The sequence below is a fragment of the Mesoplodon densirostris genome, chromosome X (assembly GCF_025265405.1).
Source record: "Mesoplodon densirostris isolate mMesDen1 chromosome X, mMesDen1 primary haplotype, whole genome shotgun sequence".
NCBI lineage: Eukaryota > Metazoa > Chordata > Mammalia > Artiodactyla > Ziphiidae > Mesoplodon > Mesoplodon densirostris.
The window spans coordinates 90397759-90420786 of NC_082681.1; the positions used below are offsets into that span (position 1 = coordinate 90397759).

The 23028-nt window shown below is 46.0% G+C and overlaps 1 protein-coding gene across 1 annotated transcript in view; it reads left to right on the plus strand.

Moving 5' to 3' along the window:
• ITIH6 (inter-alpha-trypsin inhibitor heavy chain family member 6) overlaps nucleotides 1-22698 on the plus strand; it is a 40796-nt gene extending 18098 nt beyond the window's left edge. The window contains 12 exon segments of the mRNA XM_060088073.1: nucleotides 2514-2685; nucleotides 3415-3608; nucleotides 3610-3865; nucleotides 3868-4354; nucleotides 4356-5458; nucleotides 7687-7779; nucleotides 9096-9131; nucleotides 19739-19852; nucleotides 20835-20889; nucleotides 20891-20946; nucleotides 20949-21198; nucleotides 22485-22698. Coding sequence (XP_059944056.1) covers nucleotides 2514-2685; nucleotides 3415-3608; nucleotides 3610-3865; nucleotides 3868-4354; nucleotides 4356-5458; nucleotides 7687-7779; nucleotides 9096-9131; nucleotides 19739-19852; nucleotides 20835-20889; nucleotides 20891-20946; nucleotides 20949-21198; nucleotides 22485-22698 — 3030 coding nt within the window.
• Nucleotides 22699-23028: the final 330 nt, after the last annotated feature.

A 23028-nucleotide genomic window follows, 5' to 3' on the forward strand; every position in this document is an offset into this window, starting at 1 on the left:
GTTTTTACCATAACAAAATTTTAAAAATTAAAAAAAAGGCAGAAGCTGTCAGTGTCAATTAAAACAAAACAAAAACAAAAACCAACTATGTTTTCTACAAGAAGCCCATTTTAAATATAAAGACACAGATAGATAAAAGTAATGGGATGCAAAGAACATATACCATGCTAACACTAATCAAAAGAAAGCTGGAACAGTTATATTAATTTCAGACCAAGTACACTTCAGAGCAAGTAATTGTCAGGGATTAAAAGGTGCATTATATTATGATAAAAGGGTCGATTCTCCAAAAAGACATAATAATCCTTAATGTGTATGCACCTAACATTAGAGTGTCAAAATACATGAGGCAAAAATTGATAGAACTGCAAGGATAAATGGACAAATGCACTATTGTAGCTGGAGACTTCAACTTCCCTATATCAGAAATGGACATATCCAGCAGGCAGAAAATCCATAAGGACATTGTTGAACTGAACAGCACCATCATTTAATTGAATCTAACTGACATCTACACAATGCTTCATCCAACAGCAGCACAATACACATTTGCCCCAAGCTCATGTGGAACATTTGCCAAGATAGACTACATTGTGGGCCATAAAACACATCTTAACAAATTTAAAATAATATAAATCATACAAAGTATGCTCTCAGACTAAATGGAATAAAACTAGAAATCAGCAACAGAAAGATAGCTGGAAAATCTCAAAGTAATAGGAGATTAAACAACATACTTTTAAAAATGTAATCTGTCCCTGGATAACAGGAGATTCTCAGGGAAGGCCATCCTTTATGTGTCAGCCCTCTCAATGGAAGCAGGAATATGGTGCTCAGATCCTTTTTTCTTTTTTAAATATTTATTTATTTATTTATTTGGCTGCTCCGGGTCTTAGTTGCAGCATGTGGAATCTTCTTTGTGGCATGTGGGATCCTTTTAGTTGCAGCATGTGGGATCTTTTTTTTTTTTTTTTTTTTTTTTTTTTTTTTTTTTAGTTGCAGCATGCAGGATCTTTGTTGCCGCATGAGAACTCTTAGATGCGGCATGTGGGATCTAGTTCCCTGACCAGGGATTGAACCGGGGCCCCCTGCATTGGGAGTGCAGAGTCTTAGCCACTGGACCACCAGGGAAGTCCCTGGTGCTCAGCTCCTGATCCCAGAATGTGTGACCTATCCCCTGAGTTCATCTTATGTCAGGAAAGATTTTGATCCCTTTAAAGCATTCAAGGCATCTTCTATCAGTTTAAGATGTAGAGAAAGGCAAGCCACAAATGTCCTTCCTGTGGTTTCTAGAATCCACACCTCTATAAAAGGTTGAAGGTGTATATTATGCTTAAAATCACTGGATTTACCACCTCCAAAATACAGATTTGAGTCCCTGGTCCCTCAATGACTAGCTGTGTGACCTTGAGCTAGCCACTCCACTCTCTGAGCCTTAATGTCATCCCTTGTAAAATGAGGATAATATTAGTACCTTCTTCATTGTGTTGCTGTGAAGATGAAATGAGCTGATGCATCTAAAGTGCACTGCCAGGAGCATAGCAAGTATCCTATAAATGATACCCTAATACTAGAACCTACATATTGTATTCCCTGAGCGTAGCCCTATACTAAATTTGGTCAAGGAGAAGGGAGCCAAGAAGAAGTAGCAATCTCAGCCCTGTTCTCAGAGGGCTCAAGATCTGTATGGAGAATGAAAATATTCCACGTAAGATAGTCAGCAAATAATGTGGGACAGGGAATATCTGGGTGCGAAGGGCATGGATCAGACTAGGCAATCAAGGAAGGGCGGCCCAGAGAAAGAGCAACTGAAGGAACTATGAAGGTATGAGTAAGTAAAGGACAAAGTTGTGGAGACGAAATGGAATCTAGGTTATCTGGAGGCTGGTGAGAAGACCAGCCTGGAAGAAACAAAAATTGAGGTAGAAGAACAGATTAGAGAGAACAGAGAACCAAAGCATGCAAAGTCATTGAAAGGTAGCTATAAATACCTGCCTGGAGTCATAAAGCTCTTAAACTTTAGGGCCCTCGAATCATTGAATCCTTGATCATGGGTTCAGAAACCATAGAACACATGAATCCTAGCTCTCTGAAAGCATAGAACTTGAACCTTCTAGACCACCACAGTCCAGTAGAACTTTTTTGATGATGGAAATGTTCTAAACAGTGTCCAGTACAGTAGCTACTGGCCACATGAGGTTATTGAACCCTTGAAATGTGGCTACTGCAAATGAAGAAACAGAATTTTAACTTTTTCTTTAATTTCAACTAACTTACATTTACATTTAAATAAATACATGTGGCTAGCAGTTACCATTGGACAGTACAGTTCTAGGCTTTCAGCCATTACAGCCTATAGAGCATTTTGACCTAAGAATCCTAGACTTAAAGTGCTAGAGTCAGAGAACATTAAAACCATGCAACACTTAGTACCTTGTATAGAAAGAGCCTTTCAGTCTTGAACAAGACCTCAAGTCTTGGTCCATCTCCTTCACATCATCTATATCCCACAGACTAAAAAGGCCATGAGTGTGATCCTTGGTAACCTGCCAGCCAGCGACTACTTCAACATCATCTCCTTTTCTGACACAGTTAGTGTCTGGAAAGCCAAAGGCTCCATCCAGGCCACCATCCAGAATGTCCACAGTGCCAAGGACTACCTGGGGCACGTGGAAGCTGCTGGCTGTGTTAGACCTACCCACCCAAATTGGCAGGCTGTGGTGACATGGGAAATTCTTGAAACCCTCCCTTCATGCACCCATCCACTTCACCTCTCATAATGTCTGAAATATCACTGTTACATTTTACACAAATATGTCCCTTTTTCCTTCTGTGTTTCTTTGCCTAGTGGAAAGAGCACAGCTAAATCTCCATGTATTTTAGGACACATTCCTCTTTGGGGCTGAATTTCCTCCTCTTTAAAGCACATACTCAAAAGAATTTGCTGAAACTTTTGTTTTATATTTTATCAATAATCTAGATATTTCTATCTTAGTATTTGAGCAAGCTGCTGCCCTGATTGTGGCTTCTGATCAATCCTCTCTCAGACGATTACTGAAGTCTCCCCCACCCACCACCTCCTGACAACTCAGCCCTTTTTTCCCCTGTAGCATGGAGGTGGAGATGCTATCCTTGGGGATCTGCCAATCTGACTAGAGAATGAGACATCCCCCCAGGAAACAGTCAGAGCAGTCTGAGACAGGGAGTGATAAAAACCAAGGACATGTGGGCCCCACTGTCAGATCTCAGGGAGCCTGTGTGGGGGTGGGGATTTGAGAAGGATAAGCAGCGGAAACAGTGTGAGCAAAGATAAGGAGATATGACTCTGCCTGGGAGGTTGGTGAGGTACCCAGTGTGTCCAATGGGGGTAGAAGTTACTAGAAAAAATGGTCTCACAGTCTGCTCTCCAATTAGGGACTGACATCAATGCAGCTCTGCTGGCAGCTGCTTCAGTGCTGAACCATAGAAACTAGGAGCCTGGGAGGGGCCCCAGTGTGGGAAGGATCCCTCTCATTATCTTCCTGACAGATGGGGAGCCCACGGCTGGAGTGATGACTCCCAGTGTGATCCGCTCCAACATCCGTCAGGCACTGGACAACAGAGTGTCCCAAGGTCAGCTTGGCCTTTGGGGATGATGCTGACTTCCCACTGCTGCGTCGCTTGTCCCTAGAGAACCAAGGAGCAGCCTGGCGCATATATGAGGACACCAACACAGCCCTACAGCTGGAGGGCCTCTATGAAGAGATCTCCATGCCTCTGCTGGTAGATGTGCATCTGGACTACCTGGGTGGCTTGATTGGGGCCTCCCCTTGGGCCTTTTTCCCCAACTACTTTGGTGGTTCAGAGCTGGTGGTGGCAGGCCAAGTGAACAGGAATTGGACATCTACCTGGCAACCCGTGGCCCCAGGGGTCAGCTTCTTGTGGCCTGCCACAGTGAGGTAGCCACCAACAACAGCCAGAAGGTCTTTGGTTGCCCAGGGGAGCCAGCCCCCAATGTAGCCCACTTCATACGCTGCCTCTGGGCCGACATCACCTCTGGAAAACTGCTGGAGACACAGTTCCAAGCTCACGATGCCAGCACTCACCACCTGCTGGCTGCCAAAGTCCTCAACCTGTCCTTTGAATAAGATTTTGTCACACCTCTGACTTCACTGGTCATGGTGCAGCCCAAAGAAGCCACTGAAGAAGTCAGGAAACAGACTTTCACCGCAGATGGACTAAGCACCATCATGCCCTCATCCACCAGCAGTCATGGCCTAAGGGCAGGCACAGCCCAGCCAGCCTTGGTTCCCAAGGTTTCTCCCAAATCAAGGCTTGTGAAACCAAAGTTCTACTTATCCTCAACTACACCTGCCCAGTTCCAAGGAGTTGGAGCCACTAGGTCAGAGCCCTAATACCCTAGCCACCCTCACACACCCAAAGCCCCAAATTCCAGCACAACAGGATTCTGGCAACTTGGCTCAGCCAACATTTAGGGTACCACCTGCTGCCATTGTGCCCTCATATTCTGGTGGCCTATTGCTTCTGAAGCCCAGCACGCCATTACATCAGAATTCTGGTACCCTATTACCCATGAATTCCAAGACACAAGTCCCACCTCTGAATCCTAGCACCCCAGCCCAGCCCAAAGCTGGCTCTATGAAACATGTTACTTTGCTCTATTCCAAACCTGGTTCTTCATCACAACCTAAACTAGATGCCCCATCACACCCCCAACCTGGGGTACTTACATCACAGTCACCCAAAAGCCCATCACAGCCCAGGGTTGGAGTCTCCATGCATCAGATTGTCAAATACCCATCACACACCAGAGCAAGGGTTCCTGCTCCTAAGACCCCAAACAACCTGCCGTACCCTAGACCTGGGATCCTCTCACCCAAGACCCTTAAAATCCCATCACCTCTTAAACCTAGTGCCCCACCTCATCAAACTTCCCTAAGCTTATCACTTTCCAAACCTAAGACAACAATCCCCAATAAACCCAAAATCTCATTACCCCACAGGCCTGACAAACTCAGGTCCCCACCTCCTCAGAGCCTTAGCATACTTCCGAGCACTATCTCAAGTCCTACAAGTCCCAGCAGTTCCATGACAATTTCTGTCCTTGGAGAGCCCCTCCCTACTCTCTTTCACCCCACTCTGCCCTCTCTGCTGCCCCCTGGAAGGCTCTGGCATCAGCATGACCTGTTGCCAGAGCCCCAATGCACCAGGAAAATTCTGGGACCATCTGTGTCAGGAGTCCCGATGATGGGCCTACCCAACAGCTCCAGGCCTATGCCAGAAGGCAACCCCCCAAACCTGCCAGTCTTGCTGCCTTCTAGCACCCTCTCTGAGGCGGTCAGCCTGCTCCTTATCCCTGAGGAGCTACAGCTGCTCTCTGAGTCAATGGAGGAGTCCAAATTTGTGGAGTCCTTGAACCCACTGGCTTTCTATACCTTCCTCACTCCTGACAAAGATGGTGAGTGCCATAGGCAAAAGGTCAAGCCACAAGGGGGGGCAGTATGAATAGAGGGAACCAGGAACTAGAAGTATACAAAGCTTGTGCAGATTCTTGTGATTCAAGCTGCTTGCTTGCTTACTTTGAGACTTTGAACCAGCTACTTAACTTCTCTGGGCCTCAGCACATAGGCACAGAATTAGAGGCCCTGGGAGAGAAGGGATGTTAAGACTGGGGAATGCAAAGAAATGAACTGGCCAAGCTATGGCTTTGACATTTGCTTTGTTGGACAAGAGGATTGCTTATGCTTCCCAAGCAGAGAAGGGATGTGGGGTTATAAATTGGAGTATCACTGGGCAAGTCAGCTCTGATTGGTTCTTTTGTGCTCTATGAGCAGCCCTGCTTAATGAAAGGGATACAAAAATTGGGGAAGATGATGACAGTTGTCTTTAAATTTCCCAAAGACTGTGAAATAATAACAGTTTACATTTTTTAGCTCTTCCTATGTGCAGGTACTGCTCTACATATTGTACTTGTAGTCCTCATTTAATCCTCACCAAAAAACTCTTAATATCTGCATTTTACTCATGGGGAAACTGAAGCACAGAGAAGTGAAGTAACTTGTTCCACATCACATAGCTAGTAAGAGATTTGAACCTACATAATCTGGTCCCATGCTGAATGTGATTCACCACTTCACTATTCACCTTCCTGAGAGGAGTGACATTTCCTGGGGTGACCTTGTAGGGCAGGATTAGAACCAGTTTGTGGTGGCAATAAGTCATAGAGAGAGAAATTCGGGCATGACATCCTTGACCTACCCCTCTCCTTCACCACCCTCCCTCCCAATATCCCATCCATCTTCAATTCCTGACACTGTTATCTTTAATATGCTTGTCAAATGCACCCACTTCTCACTACCTCAACTGTCACTATCCTAGGGCGACTACCATTGTGCCTCACTGACAAAACTGTTCCAGCCTCCTCACTGGTTTTCTTGCTTCCTCTCTTGAGATATTCTCTTGGTCATTCTCCCCCAGCAGCTGAAGGGATCATTTTAAAAATAAATGTATTTATTTTATTTTATTTTTATTTTTGGCTGTGTTGGGTCTTCGTTGCTGCACGCGGGCTCTCTCTAGCTGCAGCAAGCGGGGGCCACTCCTCGTTGCGGTGCGTGGGCTTCTCATTGCGGTGGCCTCTCTTGCTGTGGAGCACGAGCTCTAGGTGTATGAGGTTCAGTAGTTGAGGCACACAGGCTCAGTAGTTGTGGCTCGCAGGCTCTAGAGCACAGGCTCAGTAGTTGTGGTGCACGGGCTTAGCTGCTCTGTGGCATGTGGGATCCTCCCGAGCCAGGGCTCGAACCCATGTCCCCTGCATTAGCAGGTGGATTCCTAACCACTGCACCACCAGGGAAGCCCAAAGTGATCATTTAAAAACATAGATCACTTCATGTCCCTTCCCTACTTATCTCCTCTCAAGGGTTTCCTATCATACCTAGAATAAAGTCCAAATTCCTCTTTATGAGCTTCAAGGCCCTGCATGATCTGCCCTCTATCCCATACCTCTCTGACCTCACCTTCTCCCACTCACCCTCTGAACTCAAGCCCCAGTGGCCTCCTGTTCCTCCAATGGGCCTTACCCCCATCCCTGCCTCCACTCAGGGACCTCTTCCAAGCTGTTCCCCCTGCTTGAAAATTGCTCTGACCTGCCTTGCCCTGCTCCCTCCCTACCACCCTCATCTCTTCCATTGCCACTCAAACTCCAGCTCATGCCTTAAATCTCAGGTCAAATGTTCTTCTCACCCCTTCCTACTGCCCCAGACTACATCAAGGATCTGCAACTCCCTCCATCAATCTGTTCTTTTTTCTTATAGCATTTGTCACCATTAGTAATTATAATTTCATTCATGCCTGCCTTCCCAACCAAAATATGAGCTTCACCAGGTCAGAAATCATGACTGACTTTTTCACCACCATATCACTGATACTTGAACAGTGCCTGAATGAATAAATAAATGATCACATGAAGGCATGCATAAATGCTATAAGGAAAAATTTTGAACATAACTGAGCTTGAAAGACTAAGGTACTATAGAGAACATAAGGTCTCAGTCTTGGCAATGTGCAGGTCAGATTGGGAAGCCAGTGAAGACTCTCCCGGTCAGAAGGAGAGTCTCCCCTTTGGTGGGCTGAGGACATCTTTGCCCTCAGAGTGTGAAGGATTTCTCTTATTTCTTTTACACTTGGCAGAAAATCCACATTGGGACAGCAATTCTGAGGAGATCCTGGGAGGAGCTGGAGACAGCATGGAATCTCAGGGAAGTTCTTCAGGGCTAGCACAAAGTGAACAAAGAGCTCCCCTGACAAAGATCCCTGAGCTTTCATTTCCATTCAGTTAGAATTTTCACAGTCATTGTGTGAGCCCAGAGGAGGGGCAATGTATTAATTTTCCATTGCTGCATAATAAATTACCACAAACTTAGTAGCTTAAAACACTCCTATTAATTATCTCACAGTTCTATGGGCCGGAAGTCTAGGCAAGAGTTAGTTAGGTTCTCTGCTCAGGATTTCATAAGACTAAAATAAGGGTGTCTATCAGACTGAGTTCTCATTGTCTTCCACGTTCGTTCAGGTTATTGGCAGAATTCAGTTCTTTGTATTAAGACTGAGATCGCTGTGGGATATTTTTGGGGGTTTTTTGTTTTCTTTGTTTTTTTCTGATTGTTGGCTAGCAGTCACTCTCAGCTTCTAGAGGCTCCTGGGGCCACTTTCAGATCCTAGAGGCTTCCTGCATTCCTTGCCATGTGGCCCCGTCCATCTTCCAAAGACAGCCATGGAGAATCTCCCTCCTGTTAAATACTTCTCATACTTCAAATCCCTCTGACATCTCTGCCTCCGATCTCCAGACCCAGATTTAAAGGGCTCATGTGATTAGGTCACGCCCACTTGGATAATCTCCTTATTTCATCAACTGCACCACATACCATGACCTATTTATGGGAGTGATAACTCACCATATCACACCCTGAGGATTTTACAGGGTGTGTATACTGGGGAATCTTGGGGGGCATCTTAGAATTCTACCTACCACAGGCAGAGAGCAAGAGAAAATAACATTTGAGTTGGCCTGGAAGAATAACTAGAAATTGATCCTTAGTAGCTAAAGGAAGGAGAACATTCCAGGTGGCAGGAAAAAACAGAAGCAAAGGGTCACTAGCAAGATAAGGCAGGGCACTCATAAGAATAGTCAGTTCAGTTGGGCTGGAGCGCGCAGAGAAGTCTGGAGAGCTAGGCAGGGACTAGATATCAGAAAAGACTTAAATGCTGAGCTCAGGATTTTGGGGTTTATTTTGGAGGAGGTGACTGAGAGGCCAGGGGGCCCCAGAGTACCTAGGAATGTAATAGATCAGTCTCTTACCAACATAGTCGCCCCCCCCCCTTTTTTTTTTGCGGTACGCGGGCCTCTCACTATTGTGGCCTCTCCCGTTGCGGAGCACAGGCTCCAGACGCGCAGGCTCAGCGGCCATGTCTCATGGGCCTAGCCACTCCATGACATGTGGGGTCTTCCTGGACCGGGGCACGAACCCGTGTCCCCTGCATTGGCAGGCGGACTCTCAACCACTGCGCCACCAGGGAAGCCCTCCCCCTCTCTTTTGTAGGCACGTTACCAAGCATCTTCACCTTCTCATCCTCGGGTAAGCCAGCCACCTTCGCTGTCCTGTTTGAGTACAGGACAGCTTGTGCACTAGAACTGGGGCTGGGCTGTCTCTCTGGGGAAATAGACATGGCCTCCTACCTTCTCCTCTCTCTTTCCCTCCCCTCCTCTCCCATTCCTTCTGATCTCAAGTGACCTCAGCATGCAGCGACTTGAAGCAGGGTTTTGGTTCCCAGTCAGAGACTGAGGTCAGGTCATGACAGTGAGAGCACCAAATCCTAGACACTAGACCAGTGGCCCTAGCCTTTCAGCTTTGCAGAAAAGAATTCCCACAAAGATGGAAAGTAGTGAAACAAGTAAAGTATTTATTAGAAGGAAAAAGAGACAGTACATGTGGATAGACACAGGGGCGGACTCAGAAAGAGAGTAACGCCTTCATGGTAGTTTAAATCACTTATATGGGGCATTTCTTCTGGGTTTCCTTTGGCCAATCATTTTGATTTGCCTGGTTCAGAGTCCGTATTTGGTATACCTCAGGATCCTCCCAATGTGTGCACCAAGATGGATTCCACCCAAGAGGGCTATGGGTAGTTTTGTGTCACTCCCCTTTTGACCTCCAAGGACCTTTCTAGTTGGGAAGATCTCCTTGACTTTGAGAATGATAACTATGTGGTCTCTTATCTTCTATCTGAGCAGAGCCCAGCCTCCTCTCTCAATTGTCCTGTTATTCTCATCTTAGAGTATTGGTCCACAGGTATTGAATCTCCAATAGCTTACCCTGGGGGGGGGGCATCTACCTCCTGCCTCAAATACCCCGTGAGAGATGTAGCCCCCAAGAAATATTTAAGGGGAAGATGAAGGACAAAGGTCTATCTTCCATAGCTTCTTCAGGCTGGCAAGGGTCTTGTAGACCCTACCTAGTTGGGGTCACAGAACTCTTGCCCTGTCTCATTAAGGGGACCCAGGGTGATTTCTGTTGTTATTTCGGCAGGATTGGCTGTGGGGAGTGGTTGGAGTCCCTGCACCAGCATTGTCCCATGTTGCCCTAGAGAAAACAAACTAAATAATTAGATTAAAGAAGCAGGGGCTAAAGACTAGTAAAAGACTACTATAATCAGAGACTCAAGCAAGGGTAGGAAGCTGGTTATACAAGGTCAGCATATCTTTGTTAATCTCAGGCTTAAAATTTTAGTATATTTCTCTGTTTCTAAAATGGAAGTTCTGAACCTGTTGGTTCCAGGTCTCCTTCTTGGACTGAAAGGTCTTGGTTGCAGATTTGCAACAGTATGGAAGACAACAGAGCACTAGGCAAAATATAACATAAATCAGTATGGCTGAAACAAGGAAGGTTATAAGAAAATGGAAACCTCCCACCAGAGAGGTTCTTTTTCTTTGGTTCATGATTTTATTTTTACACAACATTGTAAAGCAACCATACTCCAATAAAAATTAATTTTAAGAAAAGAATGCTGGTATAGGAAGGCATGACAGTTCACAATTGCTTAATTCTTAGATATCACTAGAAATTAAAGTTTTTAAGATTAAAGAATTCTAATGAATACATGTAATTATAATTACTAGAACCGATAAAGGAAACAACTGTGTATACCCAAAAATAATTAATTAATTAATTTATCTTTTGAGTGAACTTAATTAGAATCTAATATTAATTCTATTTTTAATTTCATTTTAAGAATATTACTATACTTTTACTTTTAAAGCCACTTCCTGTTACATTTTTTAAATCCCTTTCTTTTTTTATTAATTTTTATTGGAGTATGGTTGCTTTACAATGTTGTGTTAGCCTCCACTGCACAACAAAATGAATCAGCCATACGCATACAGATATCCCCTCCCATTTTGGACTTCCCTCCCACTTAGATTATCACAGTGCATTAGAAATGTTTTAATATCTTGTGGGATCCAGGAAAACAAGCTGGAGAACCAGTTTTCAATTTTCCCTCCCATAATAGCGAGGATTCGTGGTTAATTGTCTGCTGAAGCCAGGTGGCTTGTTGTTGAATTTTCTCAATGTTGATCTCTACCTGGGAAGAGGTGTTAATGTATGTGCAGCAAGAAGTGTTGGCAACTGCACATACCCCTCCTTGTTCTGCCAACAGATAATCCAGGGCCAGTCGGTTGTCAAGTACCACTTTGGCCAGCAAATCTAGAGACTTCTGTAAACTAGTGAGAGAGTTAGCAGTACTGTTACCTATGGTAGTAAGAGTATGAGACAAGTTTCGAAGGACATGTTGGTGGGTGGCTACTCCCCGCCATGGTAACAATGTATACCTAAAGAAATAGGCATCTCCATCTGGGATGCCACCAGGTAAATCTCGAGTTAATTGAGTGAACAGTTTTAATTAAGTGGCCCAGTGCTTGGATTCGTTTAAGGAGTGGATTAAGAAAGGGGTAATCAAGGTTCCCAGCATACACTGTGTGGGCATAGAGTTATTTTGTAGGCAATTAATGGTGCATGGTTTTTTATCTACCTAGCATATGAAAACGTATCCTGGCAGGACACGGTAGACTAACTCACCCAAAGTTTTAAAACCTAGCCATCCGGTGGGGGAAGGGTAAGCTGGGATGAAGTGAGAGAGTGGCATGGACATATATACACTACCAAATGTAAAATAGGTAGCTAGTGGGAAGCAGCTGCATAGCACAGGGAGATCAGCTCGGTGCTTTGTGATTATCTAGAGGGGTGGGATAGGGAGGGTGGGAGGGAGGCTCAAGAGGGAGGGGATATGGGGATATATGTGTACATATAGCTGATTCACTTTGTTATACAGCAGAAATTAACACAAAATTGTAAAGCAATTATACTCCAATAAAGATGTTAAAAAAAGAAAGACCTAGCTATCCAATTCTATTGTTATGGAAAACTTCTCCAGCTACAAATACAACCTGTTCCATCCACATCCGTCCTGCTATCTGCTTCTCCTGTGTGGATCGTTCTTCCTTTGGGTAGTGAGTTACAGTTTGAGCACAAATAAGTAACTGGAATTCTGGCTTGGGGGGTCATTATAAAACGCTGGGGTGCTTTAATACCAGTTCTTTGTCCTCCCTGTTTGACTTCATATTCTCCTTCTGTTGCTAAGGGGAGGGTTAGGCAAGAGACATTAGAATTTTCTTCAGTAGGAAAATGAACAATTCTGACTCTGTACATTACCGTTCTGAGCCTTGGGTCTCTGGTAGAAGACGATTTTCCATCAGGAACTTGGCTAAAATTCCTTACAGGATGGACAAGAGGGTTGCTCTGGTCCACAATGGACTTAGCTCAGGGTAAACAAATCCAGCATTCTGTCAAAAGAGTGGAGGAAGCAAGAGTTTGTGCAATGCGAACCAGAGTTGCTGTCCATCCTGTGGATAAGGGAAATAGGCATAGAAAAGTTAAGGCTTCATAGTAGCACCAGTCAGAGTCATATTTAAATCACCTAGCGTGGGCAGAGAGGTTTAGTACATTCCAAGAGCAAAGGTGAGAGCAAAGAAGACAATAGTTATCTAAATCTACCAGAGTCTATCAATTATTCTGTAAGTGGGTTGGAGTACCGGAAGGCAAGAAGGAAGATAGTGGCTATGGGTACTTAGCCTAGGGTCTAAGAAGTCTTTTTGTCCTTTTCAAATACAAGTTTCAGGTCTTGGAGAGGTTCATTCATCCACCTGGAATTTTCAGGCTTTCCTGGGTCCTCCGGATCCTGTGGAGACTCAGAGGAAGGGGTGGATTCACAGGAATGGCTGGAATGTGGGTCTTCAGGTTCTTGTAACATATCAGTGGAAACAGGTTTAATCCTGGACAGATGAACCCAGCTGGTGACCCCCTGGAGTTTAACTGCTATAGGAGTGCTCAGCAGGACTTGGTAAGGACCCCTCCATTTTGTGAGTAGCTGATGACCAGGGGACTCATTTTTCCAGGTCTTTAAAAGTTCCCAATCTCCAGGTTTTACAACAGAGTGACTGGGACTGTCATCTGGAGAGGGCTGTACTCTGTTGCCATGCTCTTGTATAGCCTCTGCACCTGGCCTAGGTTTATAATGTATTTAAGATGAACCTGGGTTTCTGGGTCAGTTAGCACGTCCAGAGTAAGGAATGTCCTTCTGTATGTCATTTCAAAAGGGCTTAACTTAGTGGTTGTTTTAGGAGCTGCTCTGACCCTTAAGAGGGCTATTGGCAGCAAGCAATACCACGACTCCTTTCCTGATGGAGTTTGCCCAAGGTTTTCTTCAATTAGCCTGTTCCACTTTTCCTGAAGACTGCGGTCTCCAGGATGAACAGAGGTTGTATTTAATCCCTAAAGCCTGAAAAATCTGTTGAGTGATCTTTGCTACAAACGAAGGTCCATTGTCACTCTGAAGGTGATGGGGCAACCTGAATCTAGGAATACTTTCCTTTAGGAGAGACTTAGCCACTTCAGTTGCTTTCTCTGTTCTAGTGGGGAAGACCTCTATCCATCCAGTAAAAGTATCTATAAAAACTAATAAGTATTTGAAACCCTGGAAAGAGAGCATCTGAGTGAAATCTATTTGCCAGTCCTCTCCTGGGTAAGTCCTACATTGCTGGACTTGGGTTAACAAGAGGGGGAGGCTTGAAGTTGCCTCCTGCATTATGGGTGGCACAAAGGGCACAGGCTCAAGTAACTCTTTTCATTGTCTCCGGGAGCCTTTTCCCTGTAAAAAGACAGAAAACAATTATAAACATTGCACCTCTCCCCAGATGGAGAGAATCATGTAGCCCTTTAATAATTTTCCATTGGTCAGAGAGAGGTATGAGCAATTTCTGATCTATGTGCCACGAGCCATCCATTCCCTTAGTTCCTCCTCTGTCTCATGCCCAGTTCTCTTTGGAAGTTGAGTACCTGGGTATAACGTTAGAAGGGGTAAGAGATGGGATTAATGCCATTTCGGTTATGGGCATCAAGACTGCTTTCTTTGTTTCCCGATTTGCCCTGTTGTTTCCTTGGGAAATTTGAGAAGTTCCCTTTTGGTGCCCATGGCAGTGAATGACTGTTATCTGTTTTGGTTTTTGAACTACTTCTATGAGATGTAAGATCTCAGCCCTATATTTTATAGGGAAATTTCTTGCATTTAGGAGTCCTCTCTCTTTGCAGATAGCTGTGTGGTCATGTAAAACAAGGAAGGCATATTTTGAGTCAGTGTATATATTTACAATCTTTCCTTCCCCTAGGATTAAGGCTTGGGTTAGAGCTATCAGTTCAGCCTTTTGGGCTGAGGTGTTAGGTGGCAAAGGTTTTGCTTCTATGACACTATGCATGCTCACAACAGCATACCCTGCCCCCCTAACTCCATCTTTAATGAAACTACTGCCAACAGTAAACCATTCTTCCTCAGGGTTTTCTATGGCCTGGTCTGTTAGGTCAGACCTATAGGCATAGACCTGGTCAAGGGTTTTGAGGCAAGAATGTGTTAGCTCTGGGCTTTCAGCAGACATTAGTGTAGTGGCGTTAAAAGTGTGGCACGTTTTGAGGGTTAGCTCTGGGGAGTCAAGGAGCAAAGCCTGGTACTTAATAAGACGACCTCCAGTTAACCAGTTGTGGCCTTTTATATCTAGAATCCCTTGCACTTGATGAGGGGTCTGGACTTCCAGTGGCTGTTCAAAGGTGAGCTTGTTGGCTTCTTCCACTAATAAATCAGTGGCAGCTACTGCCCGGAGGCAGCCAGGCCAAACTCGGGCCATGGAGTCTAGGTGCTTGGAAAAGTAGCCTATAGGCTGAGGAACTTCCCCTAGATTCTATATAAGGACACCAAAAGCTGTCCCCTGCTTTTCAGCCACGTACAAGATCAATGGCTTTTCAAACTGGGGAGACCCAGAGCAGGGGCTCTGGTGATGACCTGCTTGATATCATTAAAAGCCTTTTCTTATTCCCCATTCCAAAGTAATAGTTCTGTATCTGGGCCTTTAGTGTCTTCATATAGGGGCTTAGCCATTAGCCTGAATCCTGGAATCCAAATTCTACAAAATCCTGCCATGCCCAAAAAGGTACGGAGATGTTTCTTTGTCTTTGGTGCACTTAGGCCTAATATAGCTTGTTTTCTATCTGGAGATAACTGTCTACTTCCAGGGTTTATAATGATCCCAGATATTTAACTTGTTGCTTTGAGATTTGTGCCTTTATCTGAGAGACTCTGTAACCCCAGGCCCCAAGGATATTAAGGACTTCAATGGTATTTTGATCTGAGGCCTCCATGGAGGGACTACATATTAATATACCGTCTACATACTGTATAATAGCCCCTTCTTTCAGGTGTATTTCCCTTAGTTCCTTTCCTAGGGCTTGGGTGAAAAAGTGTGGACTGTCCCAAAACCCCTGAGGCAATGCTGTCCAGGTATATTGTTGCATTTGGCCTGAGTCGGGGTTAGTCCACTAGAAGGCAAATAGATATTGTGATGAGGGATGAACTGGGATGCAAAAAAAAAGGCATCCTTGAGGTCAAGTACAGTAAACCACTTAGTGTCCTCAGGGATTTGGGCTAATATGTTATAAGGATTGGCCATGAGGGGATGTATAGTGACCACTGCGTCGTTTACTGCCCTCAGGTCTTGTACCATCCTATAGTCCCCATTTGGCTTAACAACTAGCCTAATAGGAGTATCGCACGGAGACTGGCAGGGCACCAAGAGGCCATGTGTTAAGAATTTATATACGAGGGGTTGTAAACTCTTCTTCACTTCCAACTTTATAGGGTATTGTCTCTTGTTAGGGTAGGCAGCTTCTGGTCTATGGCTAATTCTTACAGTTGGGCATTTATGGCCCTCCCAGGGATTCCTTTGTCCCATACTGAAGTGTCCACTCCTTGTAGAATGTGGCTGGGAATAGGACCTTGCTCTTCCAGTTGGTCTGTCTTAGTCAGAGTCAAGATAAGGGGCTGCTCGGGGCCTCCTAACTGGAATATGGCCCTGAGGGAGCTCAGAAGGTCTCTCCTCAGTAGTGGGGTGGGACACTCAGGTACAACTAAAAAGGCATGCGAAATAACCACTGCTCAAACTGGCAAGTGAGAAGCCCGGTAAAGTAATGGGTGCTAAGCTTTTCATCAACACCAGTCACAGTACAGCTTTTGGAGCAAAGAGGTCTAGAGTGAGAAATTAAGACAGAGCGAGCGGCTCCCATATCAATTAAAAAATCAATCTTCTTTCCTGACACATCAAGGACTACTCAGGGCTCCTCGATGAAGATAGACATATCATTGGGGGGAGCCACCAGAATCCCCAGCCCACCTCAGTGGTCGAGCATGGCCATCTTGGGAGCGGGAGCCCCCCTTCTCCTTTGGGACTGAGGGCAGTCCCTCTTCCAATGACCTATTTGCTTGCAGGTTGGGCATGACCTGGGGGACTCTTTCTGGCAATCTTGGGGCCACTGGCCAGTTGACTTACATTTGTAGCATTCCCCCTTGTTGGTCTTACCTCCAGATGGAGAGTTGGACTTTCTTGGCCCCCTTGGGTTGTCCTGAGGTTGCAAGGCATGGCTGACAGCAACACCTATCAGTTTTGCATGAGCCCTGGCCTATCTTTTCTCATGTTGGGTTCTCTCTTCCTTCTCAGCTTGATCTTGATTATTAAATACCCCAAATGCCACATCTAGGAGTTGGGGCATGGGTGTTTGTAGGACTAATTGTAATCTTTGGAGTTTCCATTTAATATCAGGGGCGGACTGACTAATAAAGTGTTGTGTTGTCCCAGCAGGGGCTGACTTTCAGAAGTGGAGGGATCTATGTTGCTATACTTCCTATAAGTCTCCACAAGCTGCCCATGAAAGAGAGCTGGATTTTCTTCTTCTTCTTGGGTCACTCCTTTAACCTTTTCATAATTAACCGACTTTTTGATACACTTTCTCATCCCTTCTAATACACATTGGAGCATATGCTTCCTGGCTTCTGTTCCTGCCTGCAAATTATAATTGCAAGGGGGTTCCTGATTTGGGACTGCATCTCCACCCATAGCATAATGTTTGGGTTGGTGTCTGGCAAGCTGGTTGGCATGTCCCTGGGCTGCTGTCCAGATTCTCTGTTTTTCCTCAGGAGTACAGCAAATAGATAGAATTACTTGGACATCCTTCCAAGTTAAGTCATGAAACCCTTCAACAAACTTACTAGGGTCTTCAGAAAATTGGCCCCGTTTCTGTTTGCATTGGGCTAAGTCAGTTAAAGAGAAGGGCATATGTACTCTGATTGTCCCTTCTCCATTTGCCACTTCCGTAAGAAGGCATAGTTTCCCTGATCCTGGGTGATAGGAAGCTCCACTGCGAGTTACCCAGGAAGGACTAGCCTCTCTTGGGGTAATGGAGGGTCTGGTGGGACATAAGGAGGTGCAGTTTGGGGTCAGTCAGAGGGAGCAAGAGAAGTAGGTGGCTGCGGAGAAGTAGGGATACTGTCAGGAGTAGGAGGAGCTAGGTTTCCCCCTGAGAGATGGGAGAGCTTAGAAGGGGGATCATCTAAAATGTCAGGACAGTTTTCTGGTTCCCCAGGTTTTGAATTATAAGAGCCATATAAGGCGGGATTTTGGTAAAGGACCATGAAAGCCTGAATATAGGGAACTTCAGTCCACTTTCCCATCCTGCAGCAATAGAGATCCAATTGCAGAATGGTACTGTAATTTAGAGACCCATCTTCAGGCCATTTTTCTCCATTCCCTAACTCATACAAAGGCCAGGCACCATTACAGTAGAACTTAAGTTTTTCCTTTCTTAACCCTTCTATTTTAAAAAAATTTCCAATTCTTAAGGATACACTCCAGAGGTGTCTCTTCTTGCTTGGAGGGGGATCCTCCTATGTTGAGTAACATGCAAGTGAGAACAAGAGAGAGCTTCTAGAATTGAATCTGGCATTCTGGAAACATTTATCAGGAGGCTTTAACCTGAAGGGGTTCAGGGCATCGCCCAAATTCTCTTCAAACCTGATGAGGTTTCAAGCGTCCTCTACTCTCCCATCGATTTCTGACCAGACATCTCTGGTCTTCCATGGTAACTTGTGCAAGCCTTCTCCCCCAACATGGCCAGGGAAGGACCTTCGAACCAGTGCTGACCAGTTGCCAGGACTTTCCTTAGGAGGGATCCCTTGTCTATAGAGCTTATGTCCTGTGATAAGTCTTCCTATGCTGGAGTGTATTCCTCGTGACTGAGCATCTACAAAGTTTATAATTCAGGCTTCTGGGTAATGGCCAGCCAGATAGGCTGTCCATAGCAGTGTGTAGGCTGCCAAGACCTGGAGTGAAGGGGGTCCCATAGATGCAAAGAGGAACCCTTGGAGAAATTGGAGTTGGGTGCTATGGAAGATGCCACAGGGTTCAAGGTTCCAGGGCCGGGAGGTGGAGAAATTCTCATAGTAAATTTCTGGGCGTTGAGTGAGGTGAGAGACTAGACAGCAAAAGAACCCAAAATCCTTTGCCCTGTCTGGCAGCTAAGATAGAACTGGGAAGGGTCTGACAATTTTGTCTCACACGGGCAGCACTGGGTTTGTCAGTGGCGGGGATGCAGTTTAGGAATGATGTCCAGGAAATCCTTCCCTAAAAGGACACGGAGATACGAAGTGAGAAAGAGACCTTGTTGTGCAAGTAATTTCTGAAAGAAAAGCGTAGTGGAGGGTTCCATACGGGACAATGAGAGAGAGAGAGTGAGAGAGAGAAAAAGAGACCCCTTGGGTTCCTTCTCAGTTGGAAATCACGTTTCCACCATGTCCCAAAGGACAGCATCAGCTGTCACCCAAGTGTTATTTGAATCTGCACGGCCTGGGGAATCCGCCTGCCACCCTCAATGTTGTTGGGGGTAGCCACAACGCTGTGAGCAGACAGAGGTTATGCCCTGCAGGTCTTGAAAAGAAAGTGAAGTGGAGAGTGAGAAAGAAAATAAGAGCGAAAGTCAGGGGCCTCAAGCCGCAGCTGGGTGAAACCCACTGTTTACCTTGAATGCCTGAATTCCCAGGTTTCGGAACCAAATATGATCTTGGGTGCCTCAGCCTGCAGCAGTTTGAAGCAGAGTTTCTGTTCCTGGCCAGAGATGGAGGTCAGGTCATGACAGTAAGAGCAGAAAATCTTAGCCACTAGACCAGTGGTCAGTGACAAGGCTCTGGCCCCTCAGCTTTGCAGAAAAGAATTCCCACAAAGATGGAAAGCAGTGAAACAAGTAAAGTATTTATTAGGAGGAAAAAGAGTACAGTACGCATGTATAGACACAGGGACTGACTCAAAAAGAGAGTCACGCCCTCGTGGTAGTTTAAATCACTTATATGGGGCATTTCTTCCAGGTTGCCTTTAGCCAAACATTTTGATTTGCCTGGTTCAGAGTCCGTATTTGGTATATCTCAGGATCCTCCCAATGTGTGAGCCAAGATGGATGCCACCCAAGAGGCCTATGGGTAGTTGACATCACTTACTATGGGGTGGCGCCCCCTCCCTTTTTGACCTCCAAGGAGCCTTTCTAGTTGGGAAGGTCTCCTTGACTTTGAGAATGAGAAATATGTGGTCTCTTATCTTCTATCTGAGCAGGGCCCAGCCTCCTCTCTCAGTTGTCCTGCTATGCTCATCTTGGAGTTTCTGTCCACAGGGAACGAATCTCCAATTGCTTACCCTGGGGTGCCCATTTACCTCCTGCCTCACTTCTAGGACCATAACTTCAGAGTTGTGCCTCCTGCCTTGCAGTGGATGGGGACACCCACTTTGTGATCCACATCCTATGCTCAAAAGAGAGGATCCACTTCACACTAGATGGGTGTCCAGGGGACCTACTACAGCTCATAGATGACCCAAAGGCAGGTGAGAGCCCCGAAGACTCTACCTCATATAACTCCACAGCCAGATATACACATGTCAACACCCCCAGACATTTGTGGGCTAATACAAACACATAGCAGGGCACCGCACTAACACACAAGTACATACCCAGACACATGGAAACACACACAAATATACCCTAACACCAAGACACTCACAGATACACATACACACACACTAGGGAATACAGTAAACTCACAAAAATACACATCTAGGCACATATATTTTGACACTTTCCACACCTACACATAATAACATACAAATAGGCATCCAGATACACAGAGATGCACAACACATGCTCAGATATACACAATGACACATATATCAACACACTCAGACACACATACATGCGCTGGTAACCTCACTCATCCCAATACACAAGAATTCAACATACATAGGTACACATACTCTGCTACTCTAGACATAAAAAACATACCAAAGCACACAAATACCATGGCACACAGCCAGATGCATGCACACTGACACCCCCAGTTATACAATATGTACCAACACACAACCAGACACACACAACATAATATATTCACCAAGACTTATAACACCAACATATCCAGAGACACATATACACATACAACCAAAAAAAAAATACACGCTCTACCATAACACCTTCCCCAAATACGCAGATGCACTGATATGTCCAGAGATACTCATATGAACAGAACTAAACACACACATTTACACACTCAGAGGCAAGCACATACATGCAAACAGCCCCACTGGGGTAAGCATGCACAGGTATACATACATGTTCATACACTGCACAGGAAGGAGCAGCTAGATGGACTGTGGTAGAAGCACTTTCCTCAGGAGCTGCTCTCTAACTACAGAACTGTACCAATTCATCTGAACTCCAGTCTCTGAGACTTCACCCCTCCTGTGCTGTGGGTGACTATGTGAATGACCATGTGAAAGCCTGTGCTCCCAGCAAGCATTCTTCTCCCTCCAGGGCTGCATGTATGTGGACAGCTGCTGGGGACACCATCAAGGCCAGGGCACAAGGACCTACTTCCAGACCATCACAGTTACTAAAGACAAATCCCGGACCTACCCTATCACGATCACCGCAGTTCCATATCCATACAAGGTGAGGGTACCTTGCTTCTGTCCTGGGACCAGTCGGCCCTGCTGAAGAGGTCCCAGCTGGAGCTCCATGTGGCTGCCGCAGCCCACCTCATCCTCTGCCTTGGGCCCCACCTTGAATTCCTAGTCCTCCAGCACCGCTACCAGAACCCCAGCACCCCACAACTACCCCACCTGGGGCTCTATGTGATCAATGGCTCAGGTCTCAGCCCCTTGGCCCTTGGCCTGCTGGAAAAGTGGTACTGAGGCTGATAGTGGTCAGAGAGCACCAGTCCCAAGAGAGACTCTGCCAGGGTGAAAGGCCAATGAGCCCCCAGCACCTTGACCCTCAAACCACAAAGAGGAATCAGAGCCAAGCTGTGCCCTTGGAGAGCTCCTGGTCTAGGAAGAAGACAGACCCAGGACTTCCCTGTGGGCACAGTGGTTAAGAATCCGCCTGCCAATGCAGGGGACATGGGTTCGAGCCCTGGCCTGGGAAGATCCCACATGCCACAGAGCAACTAAGCCCGTGTGCCACAACTATGGAGCCTTTGCTCTAGAGCCTGTGAGCCACAACTACTGAGCCCATGTGCCACAACTACTGAAGCCCATGCACCTAGAACCCATGCTCCGCAGCAAAGAGAAGCCACCACAATGAGAAACCCACGCACCACAATGAAGAGCAGGCCCCGCTTGCCACAACTAGAGAAAGCCCACACACAGCAACGAAAACCCTATGCAGCAATATATATATATATATATATATATATATATATATATATATATATGTATGTATGTATAAGACAGACCCAGGCAGAGTGATCCCAGGGAGTTATCAGTGCTAGACAGACAGCAGTCCAGGGAGCTGGAGGAACCCAGGGTGAGGCATCTTGCCCAGCTTTGGAGTTCAAGAAAGATCTCCTATAAGAGAGAGACCCACACCGAGTCTGGAAAGTTGAGCAAACGTGTAGAGGAAAGGAATGGAGATTGGAGGAGATGGAGCTGGAGTGATCAGACAAGAGTGCCAGCATGAGGAATTTGGCTTTTTCCTGAAGGCAATGGGAGTCATGAAAAGGCATAAGCAGGTGAAAGATACAGTCAGATCTGAGTATTACAAAGATCCCTCTGGAGGCTGCTGTACAGGGGGATTGCAGGAAGCCAGACTGTAGGTCAGGAGACACTAGCAGAACTTGAGGCAGAGGCACACGTCAAAGAGTTTGGGCAGTGATGGTGGGTTGGACAGATATTTTTACTTCCTCTGAACCTCCTCACTTATCCAATCTGCCTTGTCATCTCCTTCAAGCCGGACTGAACCCCTTCTACTGCCATCTCATCCACTTTGGCTCTCTACTTTCATACTACTGTCCCATCTGGCTCCTCCACCTTTCACACAATGCTCAGTCTCTTCTCTCCTCCAGGCCTTTGCTGTCCCTCCCCCCTCCCACTTTTCCTTCTAGGTTTCCTGCTTTAGGATCCTCTCAGAGCTGTCAGTAGGACTGAGGCCACTGCCTTAACTGGTGCTGCATCTCTCTCCCTCAGGACAGTTCCAGCATGCGGACATCCAGCTGGTGGCAGGGCCTATGGGGCCAAGCTTGAGGAGGCACCAGGACCCAGATGTGCCTGTGATCCTAGGCAAGAGGCTGCTGAAGGACTCACCAAGGCTGCCACCCCGCTGGGCTTCCTGCTGGCTGGTGAAGCACTCTCATGTACAGCGGCTGCTGGGCCACCCCTACATTGCCTATGTCCTGTGATGGCCCCTGAACCCCAGAGCAGGAGACCTGACTTTTGGAGACCCAGAGGCCAGGGCATAGGGTGAGCCAGGAACAAAGCCCCGATGACGTGGAAACACACAGGGACATGCACACTAACACATGCACTAAGTGACACATATACCAGAACACACACACAAAGACATGCAGATCTATGGATCTAGAGGCTTAGGGACTTCTGCCTCCTCACAGTCCTTACTGTCTCCAGTCTCTACTCTTTCCAATCCATACTCCACAGCAGCCTTAGAAGTGACTTCCTTAAAACAAAAAACTGAGGCACCAGTCCTGCTCACGACCTTCTCTGGCTCCCAT